This window comes from Naegleria gruberi, assembly GCF_000004985.1.
Source record: "Naegleria gruberi genomic scaffold NAEGRscaffold_9, whole genome shotgun sequence".
Lineage (NCBI taxonomy): Eukaryota > Heterolobosea > Eutetramitea > Acrasida > Naegleriidae > Naegleria > Naegleria gruberi.
The window spans coordinates 24,553-41,152 of record NW_003163318.1 but is presented as its reverse complement, the minus strand read 5'-3'; the positions used below and the strand labels follow the sequence as shown (position 1 = coordinate 41,152).

At 35.0% G+C, this 16,600-nt stretch overlaps 7 protein-coding genes and 1 non-coding gene across 8 annotated transcripts; 3 read left to right on the top strand and 5 right to left on the bottom strand.

Moving 5' to 3' along the window:
- Positions 1-1,170: 1,170 nt before the first annotated feature.
- NAEGRDRAFT_31420 (uncharacterized protein) lies at positions 1,171-1,941 on the top strand (the record flags this gene model as incomplete). The annotated part of the gene is made up of 2 exons (XM_002680503.1): positions 1,171-1,616; positions 1,707-1,941. Coding segments are annotated over 2 exons (681 nt in total), but the record flags the coding sequence as incomplete, so codon positions are not given.
- A 117-nt stretch (positions 1,942-2,058) lies between these two features.
- On the bottom strand, positions 2,059-4,983 carry NAEGRDRAFT_64093 (uncharacterized protein; the record flags this gene model as incomplete). The annotated part of the gene is made up of 1 exon (XM_002680356.1): positions 2,059-4,983. One exon carries the CDS (start codon positions 4,981-4,983, stop codon positions 2,059-2,061), a length of 2,925 nt encoding a protein of 974 aa, XP_002680402.1.
- Positions 4,984-5,494: 511 nt separating this feature from the next.
- NAEGRDRAFT_78660 (microcystin-dependent protein) lies at positions 5,495-6,545 on the top strand (the record flags this gene model as incomplete). The annotated part of the gene is made up of 2 exons (XM_002680502.1): positions 5,495-5,525; positions 5,815-6,545. 2 exons carry the CDS (start codon positions 5,495-5,497, stop codon positions 6,357-6,359), a joined length of 576 nt encoding a protein of 191 aa, XP_002680548.1. The 3' UTR covers positions 6,360-6,545.
- Positions 6,546-7,103: 558 nt separating this feature from the next.
- On the bottom strand, positions 7,104-9,843 carry NAEGRDRAFT_78658 (ankyrin repeat domain-containing protein; the record flags this gene model as incomplete). The annotated part of the gene is made up of 1 exon (XM_002680355.1): positions 7,104-9,843. The coding sequence occupies one exon, from the start codon at positions 9,841-9,843 to the stop codon at positions 7,162-7,164; it is 2,682 nt and encodes an 893-aa protein (XP_002680401.1). The 3' UTR covers positions 7,104-7,161.
- A 689-nt stretch (positions 9,844-10,532) lies between these two features.
- NAEGRDRAFT_64089 (uncharacterized protein) lies at positions 10,533-11,435 on the bottom strand (the record flags this gene model as incomplete). Its single annotated transcript, XM_002680354.1, has 1 exon — positions 10,533-11,435. The coding sequence occupies one exon, from the start codon at positions 11,433-11,435 to the stop codon at positions 10,533-10,535; it is 903 nt and encodes a 300-aa protein (XP_002680400.1).
- A 512-nt stretch (positions 11,436-11,947) lies between these two features.
- On the top strand, positions 11,948-13,741 carry NAEGRDRAFT_78657 (fascin domain-containing protein). The gene is made up of 3 exons (XM_002680501.1): positions 11,948-12,052; positions 12,140-12,288; positions 12,360-13,741. The coding sequence occupies exons 1-3, from the start codon at positions 11,990-11,992 to the stop codon at positions 13,690-13,692; spliced, it is 1,545 nt and encodes a 514-aa protein (XP_002680547.1). The 5' UTR covers positions 11,948-11,989; the 3' UTR covers positions 13,693-13,741.
- A 132-nt stretch (positions 13,742-13,873) lies between these two features.
- NAEGRDRAFT_t135 lies at positions 13,874-13,946 on the bottom strand. The gene has a single exon. It is a non-coding gene; the product is annotated as a tRNA-Met (tRNA).
- Positions 13,947-14,066: 120 nt separating this feature from the next.
- Positions 14,067-16,403, bottom strand: NAEGRDRAFT_64087 (uncharacterized protein; the record flags this gene model as incomplete). The annotated part of the gene is made up of 1 exon (XM_002680353.1): positions 14,067-16,403. One exon carries the CDS (start codon positions 16,401-16,403, stop codon positions 14,067-14,069), a length of 2,337 nt encoding a protein of 778 aa, XP_002680399.1.
- Between the last annotated feature and the right edge of the window lie 197 nt (positions 16,404-16,600).

Below are 16,600 nucleotides of genomic sequence, written 5' to 3'. Positions count from 1 at the left end.
ATTAATTTCAATTCTGCTTCTTCCATATTAATATGAAAATTCATCATCAACTGTTTCTCATCATCATTATCCATATGAAAAATTGTTGCGTCGTCCACAATGTGATCCAAATAATGATGTGGCAATGCATCCCTTGCACAACATTCCATCAATTGTTGTGCCGCAACTGACATTTTGTTTGCGTAATAATTTCCTTTCATGTCTAAACTAACGCCATTCCAACTTTTGAGAACTTTTTGACCAAATCTCCAAAAAAGAAACAAGCAAAGAGACAATGATAGATTCACTGCCCGATAACATGTATTATTTAGTCACATTCACTATCGATATCGAACCCATCATCCCGAGAATCTATGCAGTAGAAGAGATTTAGCTGCAATTTTGTACTGTTTTTCATCGAGTGTTGTGCCACAAAGTTTGTTGCATGATGATGGAACAAGGTAAGATTATTATCCTCTGGATATTGGATTCCTTTGTTTCGCGACCTTTATCATCACCCAATAGAAAATCATTCCAACAAATTACCTTAACTTGGAGCAACAATTTACAAAAAAATGTCGAGACGTGTTATCAAGAAGTGTATGAGTCATTTGAATGGGGGTATTGGTAGAGAGGGTGGATTGATGCGAAATGTTCAATGCAAGGCTACTGTTTCATCATCATCATTGGCAATGCAATTTTCCAAGAATGGTAATAATCATTTGATGAGTAGTAGCATGATGATGAAGAATGGTTTCTCTGGGGGAGGAATGAATGCAACTCAGCACAGAAATTATTCAACCTTGTTGAATTGGTTCAAGGGATTGAAAGGTGGATCCACCTCATCCGTCGAGTCTACCACAACCAATTCTACAAACATCCTACCATCCATGGTTGTTGATCCATCTTTAACAACACCACCTACTGGTTCTACTGCAATAGATAATAATACAGGAGCTCCTGTTATGGAAACTGATGACGATCTGTTTAGAGGATTACAATTAATTCATGAAACTCCTCAACATGAATATCATCCACCATTGACTTTTGGTGAGGAACATGAATTATTTGTGGGAGGACATTTGCCACATACTATGCCTCATATTAATGCTATTCAGGATTTGCTTCAATATTTGCATGATATGATCGGTAAGCAATTCATTTAATAGTTTACAAAAATATTGAACTTTTATTGCAGGATTACCATGGTATGGAGCTATTATGGCAACAACCATTCTATTCCGTTGTCTGGTTCTTCCTCTTAACATTGGTCTTACGAGAAATAGTGCTCGTCTTGATCAAGTTCGTCCAATTCTATTCGAAAAGTCAGAAATTATGGCAAGTAAAACTGCATCTGAAGAAGAAAAGGTACAAGCTGCTGTTGAATTCCAAGAAACCATGAAAGAAAACAAATGCCATCCTCTCCTCAACATTATCTCACCACTCATCATGGCTCCAATGTTTTTATCAGTTTTCGTCAGTGTTGAAAGAATTTGCCTTCACGATCCAGAATGTAGAGGAACAGGTGGTTTGTGGTGGTTTGATGACTTGTCGAGTGTTGATCCTACAGCTACCTTGCCAGTGATTAGTGCAGTCACTTGGTTGATTAGTGTGGAAATGGGAGCTGCTGAGCCAAGGTGAGTTTTTATCATTACAATATGGAAGCTAATGTATTCTATATTTGAAATAATTGGAATATTGTGAAATGTTCATGTGAAATAATGCAGAACTGAGACAATGAGACAAGTAAGAAGTGTTATGAGATTTGTTGCAGCTGTCATGGTGCCAATTACTGGTGCCTTACCAAGTGGAGTGTTTGTTTATTGGATCACTTCGAATATTTTCTCAATGCTTCAAATTTATACATTGAGATTGCCTGGAGTGAGAAGATTTTTAGGAATTCCAGTTAAGGATCAAAGTGGAACCAAGGATGAAGATAAGACTAGAGATATTTCAATGTAAATAAACAATCATTTATATTTCTCTAAAGGGTTTTGGATTAACTAATTTGTTGCCAAGTTGAGACTTGCAAGTATTTTACTAATTTCAAGTTTATTACAATCTTGTTTAGAATATGAATTAAAGAATCAAGAAAATTGACATGATGATAATTGACAAAGTTGTAACCAACAACATATAAGGAGTCTTAATTGAAGAACCATCATTCAATCTAGCATTGGATTTTGTAGCTGTGATATTTGAAATCTTTCCTTCGACAATGAATTCACAATTCACTCCATAACTATTAACTGTAGTACATTTACAATTATCTGGTGAAATACATTGACCTCTAGATGAACAAACACTCGAATCACTATTCTTAATACCCTTACAATTAAATGATTCGCAATTACTTCCAAAATATCCAGTCTTACAATTACACTTATCTGGAGATGTGCAATTTCCTTGTGATGAACAAACATTGGAGGAATTTTGAGAATTGACACCAAAACAATTGAACATTTCACAATTACTTCCCAAATATCCAGTCTTACAATTACACTTATCTGGAGATGTGCAATTTCCTTGTGCTGAGCAAACGTTAGTGGAATTTTGAGAATTGACACCAAAACAATTAAATGATTCACAATTCTTTCCATAATATCCATTTTCACAATTGCAAGTATCTGGAGAAGAGCAAACACCATGGGAAGAACAAACAAGTGTTGAATTGGAGGAAATTCCAGAACAATTGAAGGAATCACAATTGGCTCCATAATAGGAAGGTGAGCATTGACAAGTATTGTTTTGAGTACATGAACCCTTACCAGAACAAACTGATGGATCATTGCTAACAACTCCAAAACATACTGGAATACACTCACTACCATTCAATGCATAATCGGTTGGGCACATGAGGGAAATCTTTCTAATTCTATGATTATCAGGATCACTAACATAAATATCATCATTCGAATCAAGATAGATTCCTCCCAAAGTTCCAAAGGTTGCATCAGCAGCTGGACCACCATCTCCTGAAAAACCAGCAACGTTACTTCCAGCCAGAGTAACAATTATTCCATTCAAGTCAATTTTTCTAATTCTTTTAGCGTCAGAAATGATTAATTCTCCTTTCGAATTCATGGCAATATCTGTTGGTCTTGCAAGATATGTTTCTGTGGCCAAAATATCATCAGCTCCATAATCTCCATATCCTGTTCCTGCAATAGTTGTGATTGTACCATTAGCAAAGATCTTACGGAATCTGTAATTGTCTTGATCGGCAAAGTAAATGTCATCTGAGTGGATGAATAAACGACCTGGAGAAGAAAGGGAAGCATATTGAGCCAAATCTCCATCTCCACTAAATCCTTGACCTGAATCTTGAAGATTTCCATATCCTGAAATGGTAACAAGTGTACCATTTGTCAAAATTTTACGAATTCTATTGGACTCTGTAAAGATGACCTCACCCAATGAATTGAGTGCAACACCACTTAAACCTCCAACTGATGAACCCTCTGCAATACTTCCATCCTCTGTAAATCCATAATTGCCATCACCAATAATTGCTGTAATTGAACCATCTTGGTTAGAAATTTTGAAAATTTTGTTATTGGTATCATCTATCACATAGACATCACCATTATCTGATCTTGTTGTAATTGCATAAGTAGTACCGAACTTTGCCTTTGTAGCAAGCTCTCTGAGGGCTCTAAGTTGTGGGTTACCATTTGTACCTGAACCTGCAATGGTTGAAATAATTCCACCATTAGAAACACTTCTCACTCTCGCATTACCAGAATCTGCAATCAGAATTCCATTTGGTCCCTTTTTAACATCAATTGGATATCTCAAAATACCATAAACTGAGGCAGCTTTTCCATCTCCCAAACCATCTCCTGCAATAGTTGAAATAGTTCCATCCAATAGAGAAATTTTACGAATTCTCTTATTTCCAAAATCAGAAATCAAGAGATAATTATCAGAACTCAAAAAGATTGATTCTGGTGCATCCAAGAGAGCATTTACAGCTAAACCTCCATCTCCTTCATAACCAGCAACTCCAGTTCCAGCAATAGTAATAATTGTACCATTTGTCAAGACTTTACGAATTCTATGACCATAACTTTCGGCAATATAGAGCTCACCTGTGGAGCTAAGGGCCAATCCACTTGGTCTGAAAAGTGAAGCAGAAACAGCCAAGATACCATCACCATTATAGGCACTCATACCATTTCCAGCAATTGTAACAATGGTACCATTGGTAAGGACCTTTCTAACTTTGTGAAATGATCTATCGGATAGATACATATTTCCAATCGAATCAAAGATGATATTTCCTGGAGCTCCAATAATTGCATTGACAGCCAAAACACCATCTGGTGATTCTTGACCTTTTTGTCCACTTCCAACAACTGTTGCAATTCTACCCTCTAAAGTAATCTTTCTAATTTTGTAACTTTGAGTTTCGGCTATGTGTAATTCACCAGTAATTGGATGGAAAGCAATTGCTTGAGGGAATGACAATTGAGTTTCATTAGCAAAAGCTCCATCTCCAGTATAAACTGAAACTAATCTTCTATCATTGTTTTGTCCTGGACCTGTTCCTGCAATGGTTGTCATAATTCCTTGAGAGGAAACTTTTTTAATCTTGCATGTGGAATAATCTGCAATGTAAACCTCACCATTTGAGCTAATTTCTAATCCTCTTGGTTCTGCAAGTGGTGTATTAACAGCTGGTTGACCATCTTCAGGATTAACTTGGTTGTTTGTTCCAGCGAATGTGGACATGATATTGTTAGTGGACGAAACTTTACGAACTCTATTGTTATCAGTCAAGTAAAGATCACCAGTTTTGGAATTGATTGTCAAGGCATAAACATTTTCAACTTTAGTTTCAGCAGCTGGTAAACCATCACCAATAGAGAAACTGCCAGCAAATGAGGAAACACCAACGAAAGGTGCAACTGAACTGGCATGTGTTGAAAGACACATGTAACTAGTTGTGAAAAACACAATTGACAATAGTAAATATTGAAAAATAGATAGCTTGTTCAACATTTTTTTTGTTTCGAATATTCTGGACGAAAGTGTGTGAATGGCGCGCTTAAAAGGCCATTAGTGAGATTAGTGTGAAATTACCATAAACATCACTATTTCGAATAAAAAGTGGAAGCTTATTTTGAGATTGAGTGTTCATTCATGTTTTACAAAGGAACTAGCCAATCAAAATTGAAAATAAAGTTCTTCAAAGTTTGCAGATTACAAAGTCAACCAATTTTTCACCCAATTAGATTGTTAGTTGTATTTTATGGGAAGAGACCATTGACATGAAATCACTTTCAAAGTTCCAATCTAGTCGTGCTTTGCTAGAATTATATAATTCACAAAAACTTTGAGGTACTATTTAATTATCCATCTATTCGATTCGCACCGTACAAAAATTTGTTGTGCAATGTTGAAAAGCTACCAAGTTGTTAACACTCACATCTTGTACAATAGCTCAAATTGGCAATTCTTCTACGGTTAATTAATACCATGAAGAAACCAAGAAGAGAATTTACAGCAAGAAATGGAGCTTGGATTTGCTTTTCAATTGACTGGTGAGTCATTATAAATATTGAATATCAGCTTGATTGGTAATTTTCTTGTAGCTCTGAAAGGAACTTTTACTTCTAATCAACTTTCTTCTGAGAGAATTCTAGTAACAATTTAATTACAACGTTCCCATTTCTAATCCTTTGTTGTTCCTCCAAGTCCTTTTTCGTTCTGATCGTGATTTCAAAAAGTGATGTGATATTCGAGCAACAATTAAAAGCTCGTTGTGTTGGTAATTTGATTTGACAAACGAACTAAACTTGAATGATTTATTACAAAGAATTGCACGTTTAGAATCTCAAATTATAATTCCTGTTGGTATTGTGAATGCATTTGCTGGAACAACTATACCAGCAGGTTGGTTATTGTGTGATGGAGCCACCTATCCGAATAGTCATCCAGATTATATTCGATTGTTTCAAACTATTGGAAATGCATATGGAAGTACAGGAGGACCTCACTCATTCAATGTTCCCGACCTCAGGGGAAGAGCAGTTGTTGGAATTGGTCACGGAGCTGGACTTTCCAATAGAACTCTAGCTCAAAAAGTTGGAGAAGAATCTCACCAATTGCAAATTAGTGAACTACCAAGTCATTCACACTCAGGAACCACTGGAAAAGCCAACAAACAACCTTACATTATAGTTCATCAATCTGGACCAATTTCTGATGTTTTCCATACTCCAGGATGGTGTGGAGGTCCAGCTACTCATAAGGATGACGATAATTTTACAGGAGCCAATCATACTCACAATTTCACAACCAATGAAGTTGGTGGAAATTCAGCTCATGAAAATATGCAACCATCATTGGTTCTTAATTATATTATTAAATATTAAGAATTACAAATTTAATATTTATAAAAATTACTAATTTTGGAAATTATCTTCCAAAAAGATAATGCAAAAAATTGAATAACCAGCCAATGAAATAGTCAATACAAATCCCAATAACCAACTCACATTCCTCAAAATTAATAAATTCCTCAAATAGGCAAATAAATAAATAATTCTCGATGTTGTAAATAATCCCATGAGTGAATTTGCAATAATTGAATGCCAAATTGGTTGTTCTAATTGTTGGCAGATAATGACGAAAGCTACGTTTACTAGAAAGAAAGGACAAATGTTTTCCAAATCGTTTCGTAAAACTTGTTCAGTTCTATACGAAAGTAAATCTTCTAATTTAGGAATTGATGATGAGGATGGTGTTGGTCTGTTGTTGGAAACATCATCTAGAGATGACATGGAAGGAGAGGACGAAAGTCTAGCTTGAGCTCTTTGCTCTGAATCGAGCAGTGTTATGTTTCGTCCACTTTCGGATAATGTTTTATGATTCTTCTCTCGGACTCGAAAGATAGCAGCTAATATTGAACAAATAAACATTCTAATAGAAAGAAGAATGGTGTTCAATACGAAACCAAGCAAGATACCATTCGAAAGTAGAGATTGAGCCATTTTTTATTTGAAACTTGTTATTCTAAAGGACAGGTGATGAAAATGACGAAACAAGCCTTGTACATTTATGATTGGTCAATTATTTCCATAAATATCTCTCGTTATTTTCACAGTTCATTGTAAATTATTAAACTATTCTAATAAATTTATTCGAAACTCTATTGCAAGATAAAATTTAAACTTTCTAATAGAGATAGGATTTATTCTTTCCTGTTAACTTTTTCATAATTCCAGAAAAGAGTTTCTGAGTTCTATTTGAAGGCTCAGAATAATTTGTTGCATTCGAATGACTGCTCAAATTGCTAACAGTCGAAACTATACTTTGTGAACTATTCGAATATAAAGTAGAGTGATCAGTAAGGAAACTTTCCTTATGTGGTTTCAGTGGCGCTGCCAACTTATCCTTAGATTCGGATAACAAAGCCGAATCTTTCGAAAAGGCTTCAGAAGTGACAAGTTTCTTTGGTGTGAAGTTTCCTGATTTTCTGGAAAGTTGCCTAATCTTCTTTGGTGTCATGATTTCTTCAGAGGGTTGATGAGAAGTAAGAAATGAGAAAATTGATTGTTTCTTACTTGTTGAACCTCTCTTTGAGTTATTCGAAAGTCCATTTGATGGAAGGGCACCTTTCGAATTGAAAGTCCACTTGGATTCATAAGATTTCATAATTTCCAAAACATTCTTCCATCTAATATCACTCTGATTATTTGAAACTTCCTTTTCAAGATATTGGTGTGGAAATAAACCATTCGAATCCTTTCCACTTAATAATCCAGTGCATTCTCTATTAAATAAGGCACCATATGCAAGATTCTCATCTAACCATGACAGGAGAAAGTAGAAACTATCCAACCACGTTTGGTAATCCTCTCTATTATGTTGATTCATTCGTTTCGTGGCGAATTCAATCGAAAGATGAAGAATATTCTTTGAATTTCTATCATTTGTGAAAACTATTGATTCCATTAGTTTTCTAGGATCACTACAGCATTCCTCTGCTACTAGTGAAAGTATTGAAAGACTATTTACAATTTCTTTTGTGGCAATATGGTCGCCACAAGCCACTGATTCTAATAAAAAGTTTCGTCCATGTTGATTCTTCAAGCTCAATGCCTTTTCAAAGACTTCCCTACCAAATACTGACGATCCACTCTCAAGAATCATTCGAATAAAATTAATTCTCTGTTCCTTAGGGAAAGCTCTATTCACAGCACTTCTCAATGCTGATTTAGTTTCACTGTAAGGTGAAGTTGGGGAGGGACTCTCTGGACTCGTACAATTTGTTTGTGCTATATTCGTTGACATGGTTGAGAAATCACTACTTCCCAATATGAATGATCTTCCTGCATTCACATTACATCTGAAATCTTTCACCAATGAAAAGAGAGCATTCTCTTCTTTTTGATTCTTTTTCAGGAGGGCCTTTGGAGCTCTCTTGGCAATGAATTCAACTCTCAACATGTCCAAATCTCTCATTGAAGTGTGGAGTAAACTCTCTCCAAATGCACCAGTGTTTCCATCGATACTGGCTCCAAAGAGAATGAGCAAGTCACACATTTTCCAATCTCTCTTTCTCATGCAGAGGGAGAGTGGAGAGTTTCCATAATTGTCAGTTTGGTGAATGTACTTGGAGAGTGGATCGAGTGTTTGCATTTGGCTCATTAGGAAAACACCAGCTTCATTGGCTGTTGAAGTTGGACAACCTTGACATGCACAAAAAAGTGGAGTTGACCCATTGTAATCTTTCAAATTCCACAATGTGATTTGTCTGGAAATACACATTGTAGAATGTGAATCATTCTCAATATTGCACTCCTGATCACAACAACATGATTTTAACCATTCCAAAATCTCAACTCGATTATGTTTGGCAGCAATGTGAACCAGTGATGAATTATTGGCATAATTACTAGTTGTAGAACTCGAATAAATCTTCATCATGAGAGTACCAGGTGAAGTAGGACAGTTAGGACTCGTGGATAATGCCAAATTATCATTCACTGTTGAATTTTGGCAATTATCTGGTGAATAAATAATTGAACTTTCCAATAATCTCCAAAATGGTTCAGTAACCACATGATTGAAAATTAATGGTCTTTCCAGAGCACTAACTTCTTTCTGAATAGCACTCGAAATCAAATTCAAATAATGAGCATCTAAACTATTAGGTTCATTATTCAAATCATTTTCGTCATCTTCCTCTTCAGAAGTCAACACATCATCTAATAATTGATCTTCCATAATGAGATCCTTTTGTTGTTTAGTAAGTATTCTAACTTTATGAGTTGGCAACACTTTGAAAAAGTATTTACATAAAAAGTCGTTTTCCTTTGCATGTCTTTCTATAATTGTTTGGTCAATTGGCATTTCACAACACGTACAACTGCGCATGTTATTCTTATTTACAACTTGGTCATCTTCATTCTCGTGATGATCTTCCAGTAAAACTTCATCCAATAGCAGAATAGTAGCTGAAGAGTTAGTTTCGTATTGTTGATGATGATTCTGATTTAAACTATTCGAATTCGGAGAGGCCAACAAGGAATGAAGAATTGGCGTCTGATGACTCATCGTTTGTAAATCTAACGAAAGTAACGAAGAAGCCGAAGGAGACAATCCCCATCTCTTATTATTGAAACTATTTGTTGCCATCATTGTGCTATTCGAAACTGTATTCGAATTGAGTGTCAACATTAAATTATTGGAAGAATTTGAATTTGGAGAAGATAGAAAGTTGGTGTTGGTGAGAGAAGATGAATTGGCAAGCATTGGAGATGGTGGAGTGTTTAGGATATTATTGGATGATGACTGACTTGTTCTTTGATTATTGTTGGAAGAAGAAGTACTGTCGCTTGTTCTTCGAATCATATTTGTAGTTGTTGTTTAATGATTTAATTTGATTTCAGTTGTTGTAGGAAAATATTTACGAGAGTTTAATTTAGTTTCGTAAACTTTTAATTCTCTTGTTGGAGAAATGATTCAAAGGAATCTGGTTGTTTTGATAATTTGTTTTGAATTGGCCAGTATTATAACGAATGCACCGGCACTGCCAGTTTCTTTAGATTCTTTTTCTTTGCTTTCGAATACTTCATCCATGAAACAGGTTGAGAAACAAAGCCCAGTTAGATAATGCAAACAACGAAGAGCCTCTCCATGAATGGAAAGTCATGTACCGACATTGTAAATCAATTCGTAAAGTTTTTGCTATTGAAGGTCAGCCAATTACAATTCGGGAATTGCTCACAAATTAGGAGAGGAGGTTCTAAACAGGGGTAATAAGGAAACGCGTTTGGAAGCGAGCCGTGGTATCAATATTGAGGTTTGTTGTTGAGGAATTTGGTAAAGTATTTCTTGTGGAATTTTGTTGGTGATGTTTTTTTGGAGAATTCGAAAGTGGATTCTACCAAACTTTATCCGTTTGTATAAGTTTTTCTTTGATTTTGATATTTGGCATGTGTTGACAGGGTCGCTTGTTTTTGTTAGTTACTATTCAATGTAAATATGGCTAGTCAATCTTAAAATTATAGAGTTGGAAAGTTTTCTTTGGGAATAAAAAGTTATTGACCTTTCTTATACTTCCAACTGCCATTCAAGTTACAACCCATCAAAATATCACTCAACAATGCCGTGTACGATAGAATGGCATCAACACTTTTAGGATTATTTTCAATATCAATTTCCAAATAAACTGCTTCTCCAAAATTGGAATAAATAAATTGTTCTGCCTCATGTTTTTGAACATGATTGGAATGGGAACTTTTCAATTGAATAAATATCAATTCCATGTACATTGTGATAAAAGAATCAAGATTTTTTAAATATTCCATCGAAGATTTTGAATCAAAAAGTAAAACTATGAAATGTGAACCCTTAAAATAGGATTTTGTGACACCAATATACTTGTCAGATCCAGCATTTGCAAATACTTGATATCGATAACGTGTTAGTGATCTCAATGAATGGTACTCAATGATGGATAAATCACATCCAACCAAATATTTGTGTTTGTTTGGGGAATTTTTCATATGGTGGTAAAGTTGTGAAATTTCTGATCCAAACATGGCAATTTTGATATCGTCTACTTGTTTTTCCTCTTGATTAATCACTTCCTCTGCGTTATGTTTCGAATAACCTACAAGTTGATTAAAGAAATTCCATATTGAACTTGTCTGAGATTCATTTTGATTATTGACATTTAGCATCTTTCTTACATCACCAAAAATCCTCGAAAATTGCAATAATTCTTCATATTTTCCCTCATTCACATCCAGAGTTTGAATCAATGTCGATTTCTCAGCTACTTTCCCAACATTCCAATAAGAATTCGAATTTTCAATCCACTCAATCAACCATTTCCTAAATAAATTCCTAACAATCATTCCAATATGTTTTCTCTTATCCAAATATTCATAATTCAGCACCCTATCCTTTCCATCAACACAGATCACAGGTTTTTTCATCAATTTCTCATCATGATGATGAATATTCCTCCACTCGGAACAAACTCTTGCAATTATTAATTGATGAAAATAATCCAAATAGGAAAAACATTCAATTAGCAATTCTCGGGGAAGATTTAATGGATGGGAGGATGATTGTTTGTTGCCGACGGTTTTTGAAGTTTTGTTATGGAGAAAGTTTGCCTTTAAGTGTTGAAACATTTTTTTTAAATTGTTAAAACGATTACAACAAGTTGTTGTAAACTTTCAAGAAATCGAAAAATGATTCGATGCATTTAAAAAATTAGACAATATTGAAAACTTATTAATTTTCTATTAGAAACAAAATTCAATAAGGTGTTGGATAACATTTTACACTTCCTCTGCTTCCAATACTTTATTTTAACTCACTTCCTTTTCAACACGTGTTTCACTTACTTTCGTCCAAACATCTAAGTCACCCAAATTCCAAAAATAAATTCCCATAAAAAAAATAAAAAAATCTAAATTTCAAAAAAAAATTTTGTTAAACTCCAACCTCTTCTTCGATATCTTTTTAAAATCCACACACAAAAATGATGATGAATATTTGGGTCAACGGAACACAACCAACTTGGATTCCAGCTGGTTTTCAAATCGTAAGTTTTTTTTGGCGCGCAAATTGTAAATTTATTTTCTTCGTGATGATGATATCGAAATTAATTTAATGAATTGATGATGAATAGCCTCCACATCTTGTTGGACAACAACAACAACTTGTTTCTCAAGCACAAATGATTTACTATCAATATGATAAGGATCACAGCGGAACTTTGAATAAGAAGGAATTTAAGAAGGCAGTTCGTAATCTTGGATTGACAAAAGAAGAATCCAAGTAAGTTTTATTAGTTATAATGGATGATGATAGTAATTCTAATAATTTAATTTCGTAAATGAAACTATTAGACACTTGTTCAAAATGGTTGACCGTGATCATAACAAGAAGGTTAACATGTTTGAATTCATCAATGCCTATCTTTTCGTTATTGGTGGAGGAATGCGTTATCAAGGAACTGGCTATACTGGACCATATGGAAGTTATGGAAATAACAATATGATGCACGTTTCCACTTATCCAACCACCACTGGTTATGGTTATCCTTCAGTTCCATCGAATACTACCACAACCACAACTGTTTATTCAACCACAACTCCAACTTCATATCCACCAAATACCATCACTCCAAATGTTTATTCATCAACAACTTCATATCCACAAAATACCATCACTCCAAATTATCCATCTTATGTACCATCATCAACTGGTGGAATTTCTATGAATATTTCATATCCAAACAGTACTGGTTCAATGAATGTGTCAACATATCCAAATGCCAATTTCACAGTTACTAGTAACTCATATCCAAATATGAATGTTTCTACTTATCCAACTGTTCCAACTTCAACCATGCCAACTATGAATGTTTCCACTTATCCTTCTGTTCCATCAAGTACTTATACTCAACCAACTTCTTATCAACCACAAGTGAGTTCTACAACTGGTGGTCGTACATTGATGGCCAATCTTCGTTCAGCTCATTTCAAATTCCTCTGTTGTGAACCATCTGGACAAGTTGTTGCCAACAGAGATGCCAATGGACCATGGGAAGCATTGACTTTGATTCACGTTTCTGGTTCTCAATATGCTTTCAAGTCTGCTCATGGCAAGTATGTCTGTGCTGAACCTTCTGGTCAAGTTATTGCTAATCGTGATGCTTTGGGTCCTTGGGAACAATTTACACTTGCTCAATCTGGTAGCAATGTTGCTTTCAAGTCTGCTCATGGTAAATTCTTATGTGCTGAACCAAGTGGTTTGGTTGTTGCTAATAGAGATGCTTTGGGACCTTGGGAACAATTCCAATTCACCCTTGCTCCAAATCAATCCATCTCATTCAGACATAATCATGGTAAATTATTGTGTGCTGAATCCAATCACTCAATGGTTGCCAATAGAGATGCCATTGGTCCTTGGGAAAAATTTACTGTTGAGAGTCATAGTGGAAAGAATGTTTTCAGATCTGCTCATCGTAAGTTATTGTGTGCTGAACCAAGTGGTTTGTTGGTTGCAAACAGAGATGCTGTTGGACCTTGGGAACAATTCACTGTTGAATTGCACGGAAATGGTAAAATTGCTTTGAAGTCAAATCACAATACCTATGTCTGTGTTGAACCAAGTGGACAAATTGTTGTCAATAGAACTGCTGTTGGTCCTTGGGAACAATTATCCTTCAACATGTAATTTTAATACAATTTTCCTTTTTTGAAATACATCATTTCTTAATATCAAACTCAATAACTCTGAATTATAATCTGAAAAATAGAAAGACGTTTAAGCTATTGGTATCCTAGCTTACATTCTGCTATACAATCTAGTTCAAACACTGTGCCAGATACAGTATTAGAAGCAAAATAGCAAAAGCTGGGGTCTGTGAGGATCGAACTCACGACCTTAGGATTATGAGACCTACGCGCTACCGACTGCGCCAAGACCCCGACACATTATCTATTATTAAGGATATGTAGTTGTTAAGGTGTTAGTGCTCGGTTTTATTTTTTTTGTGTAAGTTCTTCCTATTTACAAAACAAACGCAGTTTTTGGCTGGAACATTTAATTTAATAGCTGTTAAAGGTGTAATTGGTTATTTCAAAGTCACTAGCCTTTTGAGCACTCACTCCACTTGTAGAATAAGATTTCATATTTTGGTTCACTTGTGTATGATAATTGAGAATCATTTGTAATGCTCCAAAAGATGATACACCTTCTCTAGTGAAATACTCAAATACTTTAACCAAATGACTAGTAACAACAGAGTCTTCTGGATTGGTCAATAAATGGCCATTAAGAATATCTATCGATTCGTATAACTTTTGCATCACTTCTGATGGTTCAATCTTATTTTCCTTCACCAAGTCAAAAATTTGGAAAGCTCTTTCGAAATCCTTGTACTTTAAATTCTTCTTTTGTTGTTCTAATTCATAGAGCCATTCATCATTTTCATAATTATTTTCCTTAAACACTTCATAGACAGTCGAAATGTCTTTTTCTGAACTTCTGCTTGGCCCGAGTAATAATCTATCTATTGGTCTACTCACAAAGAATGGTTTGGCTTCATCTGTGATGGTATTTCCATCTGCAAGAATCTTGGCATGATAAATAGAGCCAATGGTAGCAAGAGTTTTAGCATTTGTACAACATGGACCCACAATCGAATAGTATCTCAAATTACTTGTTCCCAAATTACCAACATTTGCCTTACCAGAACTGATACCAATTGAGAATATTGGGTTTCCTTGGGAAAGATCAAGTTCTGAATAACAAGTCAAAACATTATCAAGTACTTTGGAAACCTTGATAGCACATTCGACAGCAACGAGATTAGGTTTCTTCTTGGAAAAAGAATCGACAAATGATAATTGATATTCATGAATGGAGGTGATTTGAAGATCTGCTTTCAATGTTTTTGAGAGGGCTGATAATCCAGAGGCAATTCTGGAAAAGATTTTGGTGATGGTATCTGGATTATTCCCCAATCCTTCAGGATTGATCATTATTGAAATGACACTCACATTCTTCATTTGTAAACCAAGTTTAAATAGTCCTGTTTTGCCTAATTTACTTGCAATCAGTGATCTCATTGAATTACTGGAAGAATTATCTGTTGCTGTATGGTCTATTGAGTGAGAACTGTAAGTAGCATGTATATTATGATGTGGATCGTGTTTTTTCATATCATGTGAGGTTTCCTGAACAGATGGTTTTGGCTTTCCTTCTTCCTCAATATTAGAAAGTTGAAGAAAGATGGATTCTGGAAGGAAGGACTTGAAATCGTTCAGCCAACTCACCATATTGAAAAGATCCTTGTAAATACTATTCACTTCCTTGAATGAACTGGAATTGAATTGGACCAATTCCAAATCAAATTTCTTAATTAAGGCAAATTGCTTTTTCAAATATGTCAAAGGACGAGTAATGACATAACCAACAATCATACTCAAAATGATACCAATAAGCAGAATAGCAACAGCAACACCTGCTGAAATAGCAGTATTGATATTAGTTACCTTAGTTAAATCTTCCTTATAAATAACCAAAAATAAATTCCATTTCATATTTTCCAAAACAAAGTCCATTCTCTTCACAATATAATCAATTCCCATGCTGTTGATTTCAGTAGTTGTTGGTGTATTTGAAATTGTACCATATTTGCCTGCCAATTCTTTCATCAGCTTGCCAGAATTTCTCTCAGTCAGCTCGAACATTTTCACACGAGATTTGCTATCAGCTGCTGTGGTATTAATTGAACCACCAATAACAAAATCCGTAGTCTCTGACACTAACACATAACCTCTTCCCAATACTGTTACTTTCTTTAAATATTTTTCAATATTCAATAGTGAAACATTCACCTTTGAAATGCCAACTGTCTTTTTCACTCCCTTTGCTAATAAGGTTCTATTGTACAATTTAACAGAATAATAAATACATGCAGTAGAATTTACCACAACATAGGGGTCACCATACACAGCATCGGTTTTGTACAAGTCGAAATACTTGAAACTTGTGACCCAGTAGGCAAGTGATGGAATGACAAAGGGAACTGTCTGATTTTGAATCATGCCAATTAAGGAACCATCTGTTTCATTTGCATACCAATGTTCTACACCAATATATCCCTTTGGTTTGATGTAAATTGAGAAGCTCTGTGTTGGAACTCCTCCTGGAAAGATTGTCAAATTGAAATAGGTTGTAATTTGATCCGGAAAAAACAATCCAATTGCTGATGGGTAATAGATATTATTCTTATCGAATAAATAAGACAATGGAGGAACATTATCTACTAATCCATTATTGTAATCTGAAGCCATAACCTTGGCAAGTGAAGCAGCTGGACTAATTTCACCATTCAGGAAAACCTTAACCTTCTCACCAACCTTCTCAATGACATCCATCGAGAGAGCATCCAGGGCATTCAAAGAGCCCACATACGATGAAAGCCATGTGAAAATTGAAGTACAAATAACCAAGAGGCAAATTATGAGCGTGATGGAAATCTTCATTGAAAACAACCCAGAACATATTCTTTCCTTTCGTTGTTTAATTTTTGGAGAGTCAATATGTTCTTGTTGCACTTCTCCAGAGTGAATTG